Below are 12,901 nucleotides of genomic sequence, written 5' to 3'. Positions count from 1 at the left end.
GTCAGGAGTATTTGCTGGTGAATGGGGGACTGGGGTTGAGGTTTCTAGAGCTATAGTTGAATTAGTTCTTGTCATACACCCTGGGCAGAAAGAGGCTGTCTGTGTACAGCCTCCCTTCATCTTCTCCCAACTCCACCTCCTTGTACGTGTGCTTCTCAGTTTCTCTGTGGGAGGTGATGACAAAGTCCACTCCCTCTGAGGAAAAGGTTATGCAGCATGCAGCTAACCACGACAAATCTTGATGTTCACTTAGCCTAGTACTGCTAGGTAGCAGAATTGTTTTTTTCAGTATAACAATTGGTATGCTCTATGAGATTTCTCATGGCAACAAGGTTCTTATGCATGCATGCTGTCCACATGTGTGTGTATTGCCAACCAGACTCATGAGTCATATCATCAGCTGATAGCTCTTGTTGCCCAGTAGCCACTTTGGGGTGGGGCTCAAATGCAGTTGGCACACCTGACTGGCGCAGAATGAAGTCATCATGACTGTTGCCAGGATGCTTGGCATTAACCTGCATGCTTTGCTTCCTGTAGTCACACACCAGCTGAACTGTGGACAGAAGAAGAAAGAACCTATTTTCACAAGGGGCAGGAAGCCTTAAAGAGAAACTCTGGAAAGGCATTGGAAGCAGATAGCTTTGCCTGTCAATGCCAGGAGTCTAGCTCTGAGGATTTGGTTTCAGATTGCTGCGGGGGTCACCTCCTATGAGTGGTCAAGGTCAGTGTATTCATCTTCAATTGCCACACCCCACCAACTGCACTACGTTGGCAGGGAGTGGGGTGAGCGACAATGCTCTGTGGAGCAGCATTCATCCTTCCTGCCCAGACTGCTGATGCACATGCCGAGATGGTGCAGTCTGAAGCCGTGCTTTCTAGGACCAGAGCTAGAAGACCATCTGCAATCTTCCCAAGAGAAGTCAGCAGCTTCCCACCAGTTATGCTGCAGCCTCTGTCTTCCAGACTGATTAGAAGCACTAGACCAGTGCATAGAAGACAGGCACTAAGGGAATGTTCAAAGGTGATTATTTATTTTTTGCATGGAATATTGAATGAATTGATTTATACATTTGGCTTTTATTTTAGCATTGTAGCTAACAGAATGCTGCGATGGGTCATGACAGTAAGAATGCATAGTAGTGAATGGGAAATTGAGGTTGCGTTCAATGCCCCCACAGTGGGCCAAGTCATTAACAGACAGTCCAGCTAGAGAGTGGCTGTTTTGGTTGCCTCCTCCTTTCCCCTCAGCTGGTCACCAGCTGTGCTCTCATGATGGTGGGGTTGTGCAGCATGCAGCAGGCCGCCATGACTCTTGACACGCACTCAGCAAAGTGCTGCAGGGCTCCTCTAGAGTGGTCCAAACAGCAGAGGTGTTGTTTAAGCTCCCCAGTGATCTGATCCATCACATTTTGTGTGGTTTTCATTATATGCATTCTGCCCATTGCACCCCAGAGGCATCAGCCATGTGCTCAGCAGATAGCCTTGTTGCCCAAGAGCCATGCTTGGTTTGTCACAGTGCCTCAAATTCAGATTGTACAGCAGACTGCCACAGAACTAAGGCGTGCCATACCATCGAAGTGTATGTTTAGGTACAAATGGTCACACACCAGCTTGATGTTGAGGGATGTTGTTGCAGGACATCTCATAATTAACGTGCGTGCCTGTAAAGCTACATGTATGCATTCAATGGAGTCCTGCACCATGGGAAAGCTTGTAATTGTCATAAAGTCAGGAGCTTGTTCCACCTGCTTCGTTCCAACAAGACAGAAGTCAATCTCTTTGAATACAGAATCTCAGTGACCTCCCTTATACAATAGCGGGAGGTGAAGTGGGAGATGTTGCAAGAGCATAAAGATTCATGGCCATATACCTTCACAGCCACTGGCAATGCCATCCTTGCCCTGCAGCAAGTGGCAAATTTCAGTGAGGACATCCTTAGTAAAGTGGAGACATCTCATACTTTATCTCACTGAGTTTCAGGTAGCAGAATTACATCCTGAACACTCTTGGTGGATATGGCCTCCTTCTGAGAGCATTTCTCTCCCTCCTCTTCTTCCCTCTTCCAGCAGCTTGACCCACTGTGTGTTTCCTCTGGCCATTCTCCTTGTCATGCTGTACTCTAAGGAGGATGCAAACCATTGCACCTATGTCTGGTAGCAAGTGGTTTCTACAGAATTCTTTAAGTCAGGACAAAGTCCTTCAGAACATACCACTCTCTGTAGGTCTCACCAACTTTATTAACTCTGGAAATCACCAAACACTTCTACAATTGCAACATCCAGTAGGAATCAATCAGCAACTAACTGGAAAGTGCACGTCGGGGGGGGGGGGGGATGAGGGAAGGGACAGACTTCCTCCTGCTTAACTTGTGCTCAGCTGTGCGAGGTTAATAGAGGGCAGTTGCTGGAATGATGAACTGGCATCAAATCAATTTTACACACTGACTGACATCACACCTTGCACACTTTTGGTACCTGCACGCATGGTACACCCTCACCAAAATGGTGTCTAGTGCAGCTAGTACCAGAAGTATTGAGAGGCAAAATGGCACCCATAGTGCTGAAAAAAATGGGTGCCAAAGTCTTGACCTACCTTTGCAAGGGAGCTCCAGGCTTTACTTACTTTCAGGAAAGGAGCCCCAGGTCTAAAGTACAATCGTAAAGTACTCCAAATTTATTTACCATCATACAGTCCCAAACCTTACCTACTATGCATAAGCACAATGTTAAAATATTAATGAATTTATGCAATGATATGGAATAGAATATACTTTTGGATTTTCAATTGCACGAACAGAGGGATGTGTAAAAAATGAGCCAGGAATGCTACTGATGTGGCACTCACAGATGTGTAGTGACCAGTTTTTACAAGTCAGAACAATGAGGTGAAGGGAATTACAAGTCAACACAGTAAAGAAAAACAGCCAAATAATATATAATTCTTCTAAAAGAGTGAAACGGTAACAAGTTTATTTTATGTAATTTTTTAAAATTTCCTTTCCCAGCGTAATCTGAGTGTTCTGTAATGACAACATTTAGCAGAATGCTCTGAGCAAGAACACACATAAGGATGGGAGTCCACAAGTCACATAATAGGATTCATACTTCTTAGTCAGTATTTCAAATTATGGTAAGCATAATACACCTAACAATTATTTATTAAAAATTGCAACAAAATGTTGTAACTTTTCTCATTAATTTTATTTGCCCCACTATTTTTCAGATCAGTTGCAAATTTTAGGAGCAAATTCAAGATTAAAATCATCAGTTTGTCTTTTTATTTGCAATGCACTCTGTTAATAAGTTTGAAAATTTATTTAATTTTTGTAAAGCAGCTATGATTTCATTACCAATGACAAGCTTGCAATAACTTGAAGTGAACTTTTCAAACACAGTAATACTGTATGAAATGCCTGTTGGACTTGATTATATCAAGACACGCAGAATGAACGAGAAATTATGGAGAATTTACAAACATCTATATTTAATGTATTAGGAAATATGGCAAGAGAGGAAACAGCTTATGACATTGATTTATACAAAGCCATTCAATTCAAGCAATGAGAGATACACACCACAATTTTACAAGATTAAAGGTTCCTTAAGAAATACAGAAATGATAGACAAATCAAGCTGAGTAGTATGACATAAAACAGCATAAAGTCCACACATATTTGTGATGAACTATTTTCAGACCATCTCTGGGTTATGTACTATAGAATTTGTTTGTATAAGGCATTTTAGTCATTGATAACTTCTCAAATCACAACATATGCAACATGCAAGAATTGATTCTTCAGTGAAATTTCTAATTTTTGCAGAAAAGCCTCATTTTGTAACATGTTGGAAAATTAAAAAATATTTTAGCCATATTTGTTTATTTTACTCTCCTATATACAAAATTAAGAAGCCTTCTTTGAATTATTTTAACTAAAACCTTTGGACAGACACAACACAGAGTGAACTCAAGAACTACTGTAGCAATTTTTGACAGCGGAGTTAAATTGAGTCTGTACATCTTGTGATTCATTTAAGAGCCATAAACACTGTTTTGGCATCTTTGATTTTTGTAATATTGTAGAATGGAATTCTCACAGATATACTGGCAAATGAATATGTTGGTCAATTCACTGTCGCAGCAGAGTTAATTCGTACTAGCTTCTAATGTTGCTTCACCAAGGTAATATTGTATTGCATATCCAATTCATGCCAATAGAAATATAAATTCACTTCTGTTTACATACCAATGACAACATGGCTGTACAAAAATGATCACCATGTTACTTCATGCACCACTAAACATCAATCCAAAAGTGGACAGACACTGGGTAAGCTTAAACATTGCTCAATATACTGACTCCTTTAATCCTGTGAACATGCTTTTTCCTTTATTTTCCAAGCCACAATAATTTTTTCCTCAAATTGTCGTGGCATTGCCATTATGAAGATGAGAATAAAATGTCAGTATTTCAACAGTGCTCTCAAAAGAACTTAAGAATTTCAACTCCGAGGCATTTAAAGATTCATATCAGAGGTAGAAATGTTTATTTTACTGGTAGCCACACAGACTACCTACACAGCCCATCTGATAGCCTACTCAGGATGCTGTAGCCTAAGTCATTGTAATTATATGTAATCATATTCTGCCCTTTAGCTCTCAGTGGTGGGTGTGTTCCTAAAGCAAATAGCAATCGATATGTTGTTAGAAATGTGTCCGGGCACACTTATCAGTATGTGAAGGATGGAGTAGTTATTTGTCGGCAGTGAAATTTAGTCATTTAACATTTTAGTTGGCTAAAGTGTTGGACCCCAGATTTATGTGAACGGGATCTGATGTCATTTTGTAATAAATATACAAGGGTCTATTTTAACTTCTCGACCTGGTGGAAATTGAGACGGGGGAGTTGGGGGGGTGGGGAGGCCAGTAAAAATGGAGGACTCCCTTATTCCCCCCCTCAGAGCACTTGCTTTTGCTGGGGTCTGTTCCCCATGGTGCCTGGCAGCAACCTCCTGCTGCCTGATTTTAATAGCTCGTCAACTGTTTTGCTTGGCAAGACGGTAAACATGGCTGACCCTCCCTGTAACAAGTCCAGACCTTGTCTCCCAAATATTGGTCCCTCCACTAGTCTGCCTGCCACCAATCCCAGCCTAATCTGCCAGCTACCAGTCCCAACCTAGCCTTCCTGCTACCAGTCCCAGCCTAGTGCTCCTGCTACCAGTCCCAGTTTAGTCTGCCTGCTATCAGTCCCAGCCTAGTGCTCCTGTTAGCAGTCCCAACCTAGCCTTCCTGCTACCAGTCCCAGCCTAGTGCTCCTGCTACCAGTCCCAGTTTAGTCTGCCTGCTATCAGTCCCAGCCTAGTGCTCCTGTTAGCAGTCCCAACCTAGTCTTCCTGCTACCAGTCCCAGCCTAGTGCTCCTGCTACCAGTCCCAGTTTAGTCTGCCTGCTATCAGTCCCAGTTTAGTCTGCCTATCAGTCCCAGCCTAGTGCTCCTGCTACCAGTCCAAACCTAGTCTTCCTGCTACCAGTCCCAGCCTAGTGTTCCTGCTACCAGTCCCAGCCTAGTGCTCCTGCTACCAGTCCCAGTTTAGTCTGCCTGCTACCAGTCCCAGCCTAGTGTTCCTGCTACCAGTCCCAGCCTAGTGCTCCTGCTACCAGTCCCAGCCTAGTGCTCCTGCTACCAGTCCCAGCCTAGTGCTCCTGCTACCAGTCCCAGCCTAGTGCTCCTGCTACCAGTCCCAGCCTAGTGCTCCTGCTACCAGTCCCAGCCTATTGCTCCTGCTACCAGTCCCAGCCTAGTGCTCCTGCTACCAGTCCCAGCCTAGTGCTCCTGCTACCAGTCCCAGCCTAGTGCTCCTGCTACCAGTCCCAGTCTAGTGCTCCTGCTACCAGTCCCAGCCTAGTGCTCCTGCTACCAGTCCCAGCCTAGTGCTCCTGCTACCAGTCCCAGTTTAGTCTGCCTACCAGTCCCAGCCTAGTGTTCCTGCTACCAGTCTCAGCCTAGTCTGCCTGCTATCAGTCCCAGCCTAGTCTGCCTGCTATCAGTCCCAGCCTAGTCTGCCTGCTATCAGTCCCAGCCTAGTCTGCCTGCTATCAGTCCCAGCCTAGTCTGCCTGCTATCAGTCCCAGCCTAGTCATCTTGCTACCAGTTTCAGCCTAGTGTTCTTGCTGCCAGTGCCAGCCTTGACTTCCTGCTACTAGTCCCAGTCTAGTCTGCTGCTGCAGTGCCAGCCTTGATTTCCTGCTACCAGTTCCGTTGGCTGCTTCCTTTGTCATTGTACTGCACAGGAGTTAGAAACAAGCTGTTGTTTTCTGGCTGCTGGTGATAACAGGCGTGTACGAGGTTCCTCTTGAATGGTTTGTATTATAGGGGATAACTCCCATGTTCAAATAGCAGATAGGGAAAAAATGCATTGAGTTCAATCATTAATATCACCAATAGAAGTTTCTCAACTGCTAGTATTTTTAAATCACTTCACTTGTTATATTGTGACAAGCTTAAGAAAACTGTATTAACTGAAGTAAACCAAGCATATCCGAAGCTTTACTTTGCACAGAGGCAGTTTCCCTTTGATCCTGTATCAGCTCTTAAGAATATTCATTCACAGTTATCAAGTGCGCACATTTTAGAATATGGGTTTTATGTGGTTCTGTAAATTAATATGTCAACGTAGAATTAGAAAATTGCATTTGTAGTGGTGCAAGAATGCTATAGCCTTTTGATGTTACCAACAGGTCAGTTTCACTTTAGTTCAAGATCTATCAATAGAAAATTAACATTACACCTAGCAGGACACACCCATTCAATTTCAGAACCAACTGCTGCAAGTCCCCTCCATTCATGTGGTACCCCAAAAGCCAAGACTGAGTCAGCACAGCCATAGAATTACAACAGATGCAAACAGATAATCTGTAATTTGGTAACAGGTATCAGACGCACATGGTCAGAAGTCAAGTGCCTTTGGGGCTTTCAGGTTACACAATACCAAAAAGATTACTTAAACCACAGAACAATATCTTAAATAACCCACATAAAATGATACTGCAACTGTCAAAAATAGTAGTGAAATGCGCAATAGTGCAAGATGTTATTTAAAAGGTATATTTACTATCCTGATTTGTGTTGTAAAAATTACAAATATGCAGTGATGTTAAACTAGTGAGTGTTTAATATTCCTTATATTGCCTGCTTTTTGTATTTTTATCTAAAAAAATAGAATTAACATTTAATTGGTTTTCATATAACGAAGCTAATATTCTCTGCTTAATAGCTGATTTAACTTACTGTTCTACTTGCTGATCTTTTGCACATATGCCAGATGGGGTAAGTCATGTATATGATCTTTTCAGTTTTAAAGGTCTCCTCATGGGTAAAACTAACAGAAAGTTATGATGTGGTAAACAGGAGGAAATTTTGCTGAAACACAATTCATTTTAATTACTTAATTCAAAGGGAATATATTTGAATGTGCTATTACAGCCCTCTGTTCATTCTCAGCGTGGTTCAATAAAACATCTCATGCTGATGAAAGGGCAATAAATAATGAGACCTAAATAAACAAAAGCAGCTATTTTATTGGACTTTGGTCAGGCACAAGCGCCTTGAGAAACTTCTGGTCAGACTGCCTACATACTGTATCCAAGCCACTAGTCTTTTACAAGCCAATCCCATTCATTTTTATGTTTACCTGTCATGCTCAAGCCTTATTTTAAAAGATGATGATATGAAATGGCCTTTCCTGAGATCTATATTGCTTGTCAACATGTAGGATATGAATGCATTATATGCAGGCAATCCACTGGTCCATGACTCAGCTTCACCGATGGTTTAGGATGGGTTAGAGTTGCTCAATATCCCCACAATAACAAAATATACGATTGGATGCTTAATTTTCAATTGGGTGAAAGTTAAAGAAAATAACATTCCTGAAAAGCAAACAAAAATAAATTAAGCTAAATATTTGTTTAAATAATTTTATGTGTCTATGCCATTATTTTACTAACAGCATGCCGGAGATGTACTTCTACTAATCAATAGGACACAATATTGTTCTCCATGAATAAGCTTCCAAATTACACCTATATAGTAGCACAGCACAATGGTGCACTGACATGGTCCCCCACAGACAGGTAGGATGCAGGCTGGCGATTGCCTGGGAATCATCAGTCCCAAGTCTAAGTGCACAGCCAAGAGGGGCGCTGAGCATCAGTAAATCACTGTCCCCTAAGAGGCAGGAATAAGATGGGAAAAATAAAATGCTTCCTCCACAGGCTGCATTTTCTTGGGGTCTCGTTATGCAGCACGATTGAAAAAGGACTGGTTTTCAAGTTGGTTTGAATTCAGCGCACGGTGTCCCCCCAAAAAAGGCAAAAGGCTCTCCTGAAGATGCTGCCAGTCCTCTAATGCACCATTCAAATGGTCATTCTTCATGTTATAAGCTTGAATGAATAAAAACCTGATGCCGAGTACTATCAAATTTAGCTGCAAGGCACAACAACCATCCAAAATGCATTGCTGAAATCAGTTTACATTTGTCCTTAATTAGACAAATTTATTTGCACCGCTAAGATTGTCACTCACTCCCTCACAGTTAAAATAAGATGTTTGTTTCCAGAGGATCCTTTAACGGTCCCCACAAGTTCCTTTTTTATTGTGTCTTAATGATGTATTTCAGGCAACAAATCAGCAAAGGCAGTGAGAACTATGTAAATATTCACTAACAGAATAAAATTACACTGCTGTCAGCAATATGTATTTAAATATCAAGAACTGCAGGACAGAATGTAAAGAACAGTAGCATACTCTGTCATTGAAATAAATAATGTTGTCCCTAAGACTTCTTTCTCAAGACAGGGCCAATCATTTTTGTACTAAACGTGAGAAATAACAATGGCTTATACTTTTCATAAAACCAATCCGCTGCAAGATGTTTAAAGTGGATTTACATTGCTTGTAATCTTCGAGTGTAGAGCACATTTGTGATTGTAGGATCAGAACAAACATACCTTGAGTGACAGTGCTTTGTGTAGTAATACTGATGATCAACGCCACAGGTTTACAGTTTCACTGAAAAATGAATGGAGCCACGGAATGTGATCCCCAAGAATTATTCAGCTCCCATAGGTCAATGGCTCTGCCAAATGAATCTAGAATTATAGGCTGGCTGAAATAACTTTAGCCTAATGCAAGCATAGATACAACAAAACCTATTCTATCAGAGAGATGGTGGTAGTGTTAATGTCCACTAGACTAGTAATCTAGAGGCTGATGTTAATGCTCTGGGGATATGGGTTCAAATCCCACCACAGCAGTGGGTAGAATTTAAATTCAATTAATAAATTTTGAATATAAAACTAGTCTCAGCAATAGTCACCATGATATCTATTTTGATTGTTGTAAAAACCTGTCTGGTTCAGTGAAGAAATCTGTCATCCTTACCCAGTCTGGCCTACACGTGACTCTGTCATCCTTACCCAGTCTGGCCTACATGTGACTCTGTCATCCTTACCCAGTCTGGCCTACATGTGGCTCTGTCATCCTTACCCAGTCTGGCCTACATGTGGCTCTGTCATCCTTACCCAGTCTGGCCTACATGTGGCTCTGTCATCCTTACCCAGTCTGGCCTACATGTGACTCCAGAATCACAGCAATGTAGCAATGACTTTTAATTGCTCTCTGAAACCACCTAGCAAGCCACTCAGTTCAAGGGCAATTAGGGATGGGCTGACCTTGCCAGCAATGCTCACATGAAAGAATAAAATAAAATGATCTTTCCCTTTCTTCACCAAGCATGGATATGACATTGCCTGCAGAACTCCTGCTATCTCAGACAGGAAATCAATTGCATCATAACTGGTTTTCCCAGTTATTTATAAGATAACCACATAGATAGTACTGAGGAAAAAGTCCATTGATTTAAAAACTATACAGGAAAGGCAGCAGCCATATTACAGAATGGCAGATTTTTTTCTTATGTTCTTTAATTATGGAGCAGAATCTTTTATCAGTTTGAAGGGAGAAATAGTTGGTCTGAGAGATAAGGGTTAAGTATCACAAGGTGTGGTTACTGAAAAAGCAACAAGTTGGCACACAATAGAGTCCTCTACGACGTGTGTGTTCTGTTTGTGTACAAATAATGCATGACACTTCAGGATGGGTCTGTCTATGTTTCTGTGATGATTATGTATTAAATATCCACAGTCTAGTCATGAAGTGTAGCCTGCTTTCAAATGATAAATTGGCTCAAACTGGTACCAAATTTGAACGTTTACCTTTATGTCATTTAAGTACAGAGCAAACTAAAAATAGGAGGAAAACATTTACTACATTTAACCAACATACCCTCTAATTTGATTTTGGAGTTCGTGGGTGAATTATTTAATTTGCAGCCCCTTTAAATTTTTTAGCGTGGCCCCTGCACATGTATAACTTAAAGGGGTTAACTTGTCTGTGACCTGCTTGGGAACTTTTGGGTTGCTGCACAGATGTGCAGCTTACAGGTAACATTCCACTTAACTCTTTATTCGTTGAGCCTTCTAAACCTGAAGTTGTGGCTCATAAGAAATTGTTTGCATAATCTTTTTTGCTTCAATAGATTCTTATTGAGTTCTTATCTTGCATATATCATTGATTCCACATATAACTTGTCTGCAGTTTTTCAATCAAGAGCTCAACTGAAGTGTTTATTTGCAAAATATAATGCCATGTGGTACGGCCAGCATTTGGAATGTGCATTTCTTGTACCAGAAACTCTACCAGAAGCTTGTGAATTGGCATTTGACGTATCGGACAGTACTTACAAGAATGACCCTAAAAACTGGCAGCGGTAATGAATTTGTTGATTGCTACAGCAATATTCTTGACGCCTACTTAATGATGTTAACATGCGCAGTAATAGTCTTTCTGCTCGGGTTAATTTAAATGCACCATCCCAATTACACTGTCTTCCTGATTTATTGTGCCACAACACTGACAGCAACAAAAGCAACTAGACATCAGAAATAACAATACTGACATTTTAAATAAAACTCTAACAAATGACCCTGAACAATTTTAAAACACGTCATTCAATTTCTAAGTTAAAAAAGTCATATTTATAGATCAAGTATGTTTTTGTGAAGGTGCTAGTTCCAACAGTGCCACTTAGAAATATTTCTAAGTGAATGTGGTAAATTTTAGGTGAAAGCTACAGCTCTTTCCCCTCACTAAATGCAACAAGCAATTCCTAATAATAAACATTACACGGTAGGTCTTGAGATTGGTGACATATTTATATTACATACAGGACACATGTCTTAACCATGCACAGCATTACAGTATCACATTTAACACTATTGTACAAAAATAACAAATGACACAGTGTATGGGTAAATGTCTAGCAGTTACGCATATTCTGTGCATTTTTACTAAGGAACCCAAATTAAATTAAACCAAAAACTCCAAAATGTTGACAACACTGGATTTTAATCAGGAGCTGTCAGCACACATTGTCTTAAATGAAGTGTAGGGCACGCAGATCCAAAACAAAATGAAATAACGGGACGAGCCATTTTTCTTGTGTGTTAAGCAACTTGATCTCAAACAGTCACATTAGTACAGAGGCATCATTCCATGAATGGATGAGGGCATGCTACTGTGGGTAAATATTGTTTTAGGCTCTTTATTCTCAATAAAAAATATTTCCCATTTGGTATATTTATCTGTACAGCAGCAGATTGAGCCCCACATTCATAGCCTTTGTTGTTATGATGCCCCTGCAGATGGAACACTGTGAGATCCACTTCTACCTAGTAAAAGGAATTCTCTCAGAAGTTAGCATTCCATCAGCAGGTGAGTGAAATACTAAACGTCCATTTTGTTCATGTTCTGTTGACTATTAGAAGCCCTTTATGTAGCAATAGGCCTCCAGAGATGAGAGAAGAATGTACATTAACCAAAGCAGAGTGAATGATGCTGAGGTTATAATCTTGGCAGTCCGTGGTCCACCCAACTCACCACCAATTTCTGGCTTCCTTCGGTACAGTAACACACCAAAGTTTACAAAAGCAAATATGGTATAGAGAGTGACTGAAAAGGCCAGATTTCCAGGCAGCACCACAAAATCCTTTCCCTGAGCATTCCAATAGATTGCTGCAACTGTCCAGGCTACACCAATTCCTAAGAAAATATTCACAGCGTTGCTCCCGGTCACATTACCGATAGAAGCATCAGCATACTGGTCTTGAATTGCAGCTACTTTGCTGGCAAAGGTATCTGTAAAAGAGACAAAGAAAAAAAGCCCTCTAAATTGTAAGGTTATCCATGGGTCACGTCACAGTATCCATTTTCATTGCTTTATACAGACTGAAATATCGGGCAGGATTTCTAGTTCGGCGGGCGTCCGTAATCAGCGGGCCTGGGAGCAGCCGGGGAAGGGACCCCGACCACGATTTCACGCTGGCTGGCCAATTAACACCAGCCAGCATGAAGTGCGCGCTGAAAGGCTCAGCGCTGCTGGAATGGGGGCGGGAGGAGGGCGAGCGCTGAAATCAGCACGGGCGCGATGGCGGGGGCGGGGAAGCACTCACAGAAAGCTCCCTGAAGGCAGAGAGCTGCCTCAGGGAGCTGAAGAATTTAAATGCAAAAAAAAAATTAAGATCTTAAAAACCAGGAAAAAATGCCCATGTATCAGAACCAGTCACAGGGACATGTGGATGATGAAAATTCTGTCCAAGCGTTTTTATTTTTTAAAAAAATTATCGGCAACCTTATCCCGCCCGTGGATGCGGTTTCCTGAAAAATGCCAAGGCCTCCTGGCCGATTTGCCCGCCTGCCAACCGTAACGTTGGGCAGGCAACAAATAAATCCCAGTTAATTACTGTTTGAATGGCCTCAATTGTCAGCGGGCGCGCTTCCGACTCTT

The 12,901-nt window shown here is 41.5% G+C and overlaps 1 protein-coding gene and 1 long non-coding RNA gene across 6 annotated transcripts in view; both read right to left on the bottom strand.

The window, feature by feature from the left end:
* Nucleotides 1-2,952: 2,952 nt before the first annotated feature.
* Nucleotides 2,953-9,463, bottom strand: LOC121278252. The gene is made up of 2 exons (XR_005943085.1): nt 5,278-9,463; nt 2,953-5,173 (listed from the first exon to the last, which is right to left on the bottom strand). It is a non-coding gene; the product is annotated as an uncharacterized LOC121278252 (long non-coding RNA).
* A 510-nt stretch (nt 9,464-9,973) lies between these two features.
* LOC121277922 (sodium/calcium exchanger 1-like) overlaps nt 9,974-12,901 on the bottom strand; it is a 335,906-nt gene continuing 332,978 nt past the window's right edge. For all 5 annotated transcript variants that reach the window (XM_041187779.1, XM_041187781.1, XM_041187782.1 and 2 more), the window contains one exon: nt 9,974-12,252. In XM_041187779.1, coding sequence (XP_041043713.1) covers nt 11,876-12,252 — 377 coding nt within the window. In that variant the 3' untranslated portion in view covers nt 9,974-11,875. The remainder of the gene's footprint in view (nt 12,253-12,901) is intronic.

This window comes from Carcharodon carcharias, chromosome 5 (assembly GCF_017639515.1).
Source record: "Carcharodon carcharias isolate sCarCar2 chromosome 5, sCarCar2.pri, whole genome shotgun sequence".
Classification (NCBI taxonomy): Eukaryota; Metazoa; Chordata; class Chondrichthyes; order Lamniformes; family Lamnidae; genus Carcharodon; species Carcharodon carcharias.
The sequence above is the reverse complement of the archived record's forward strand: the minus strand, read 5'-3'. Positions and strand labels throughout refer to the sequence as shown.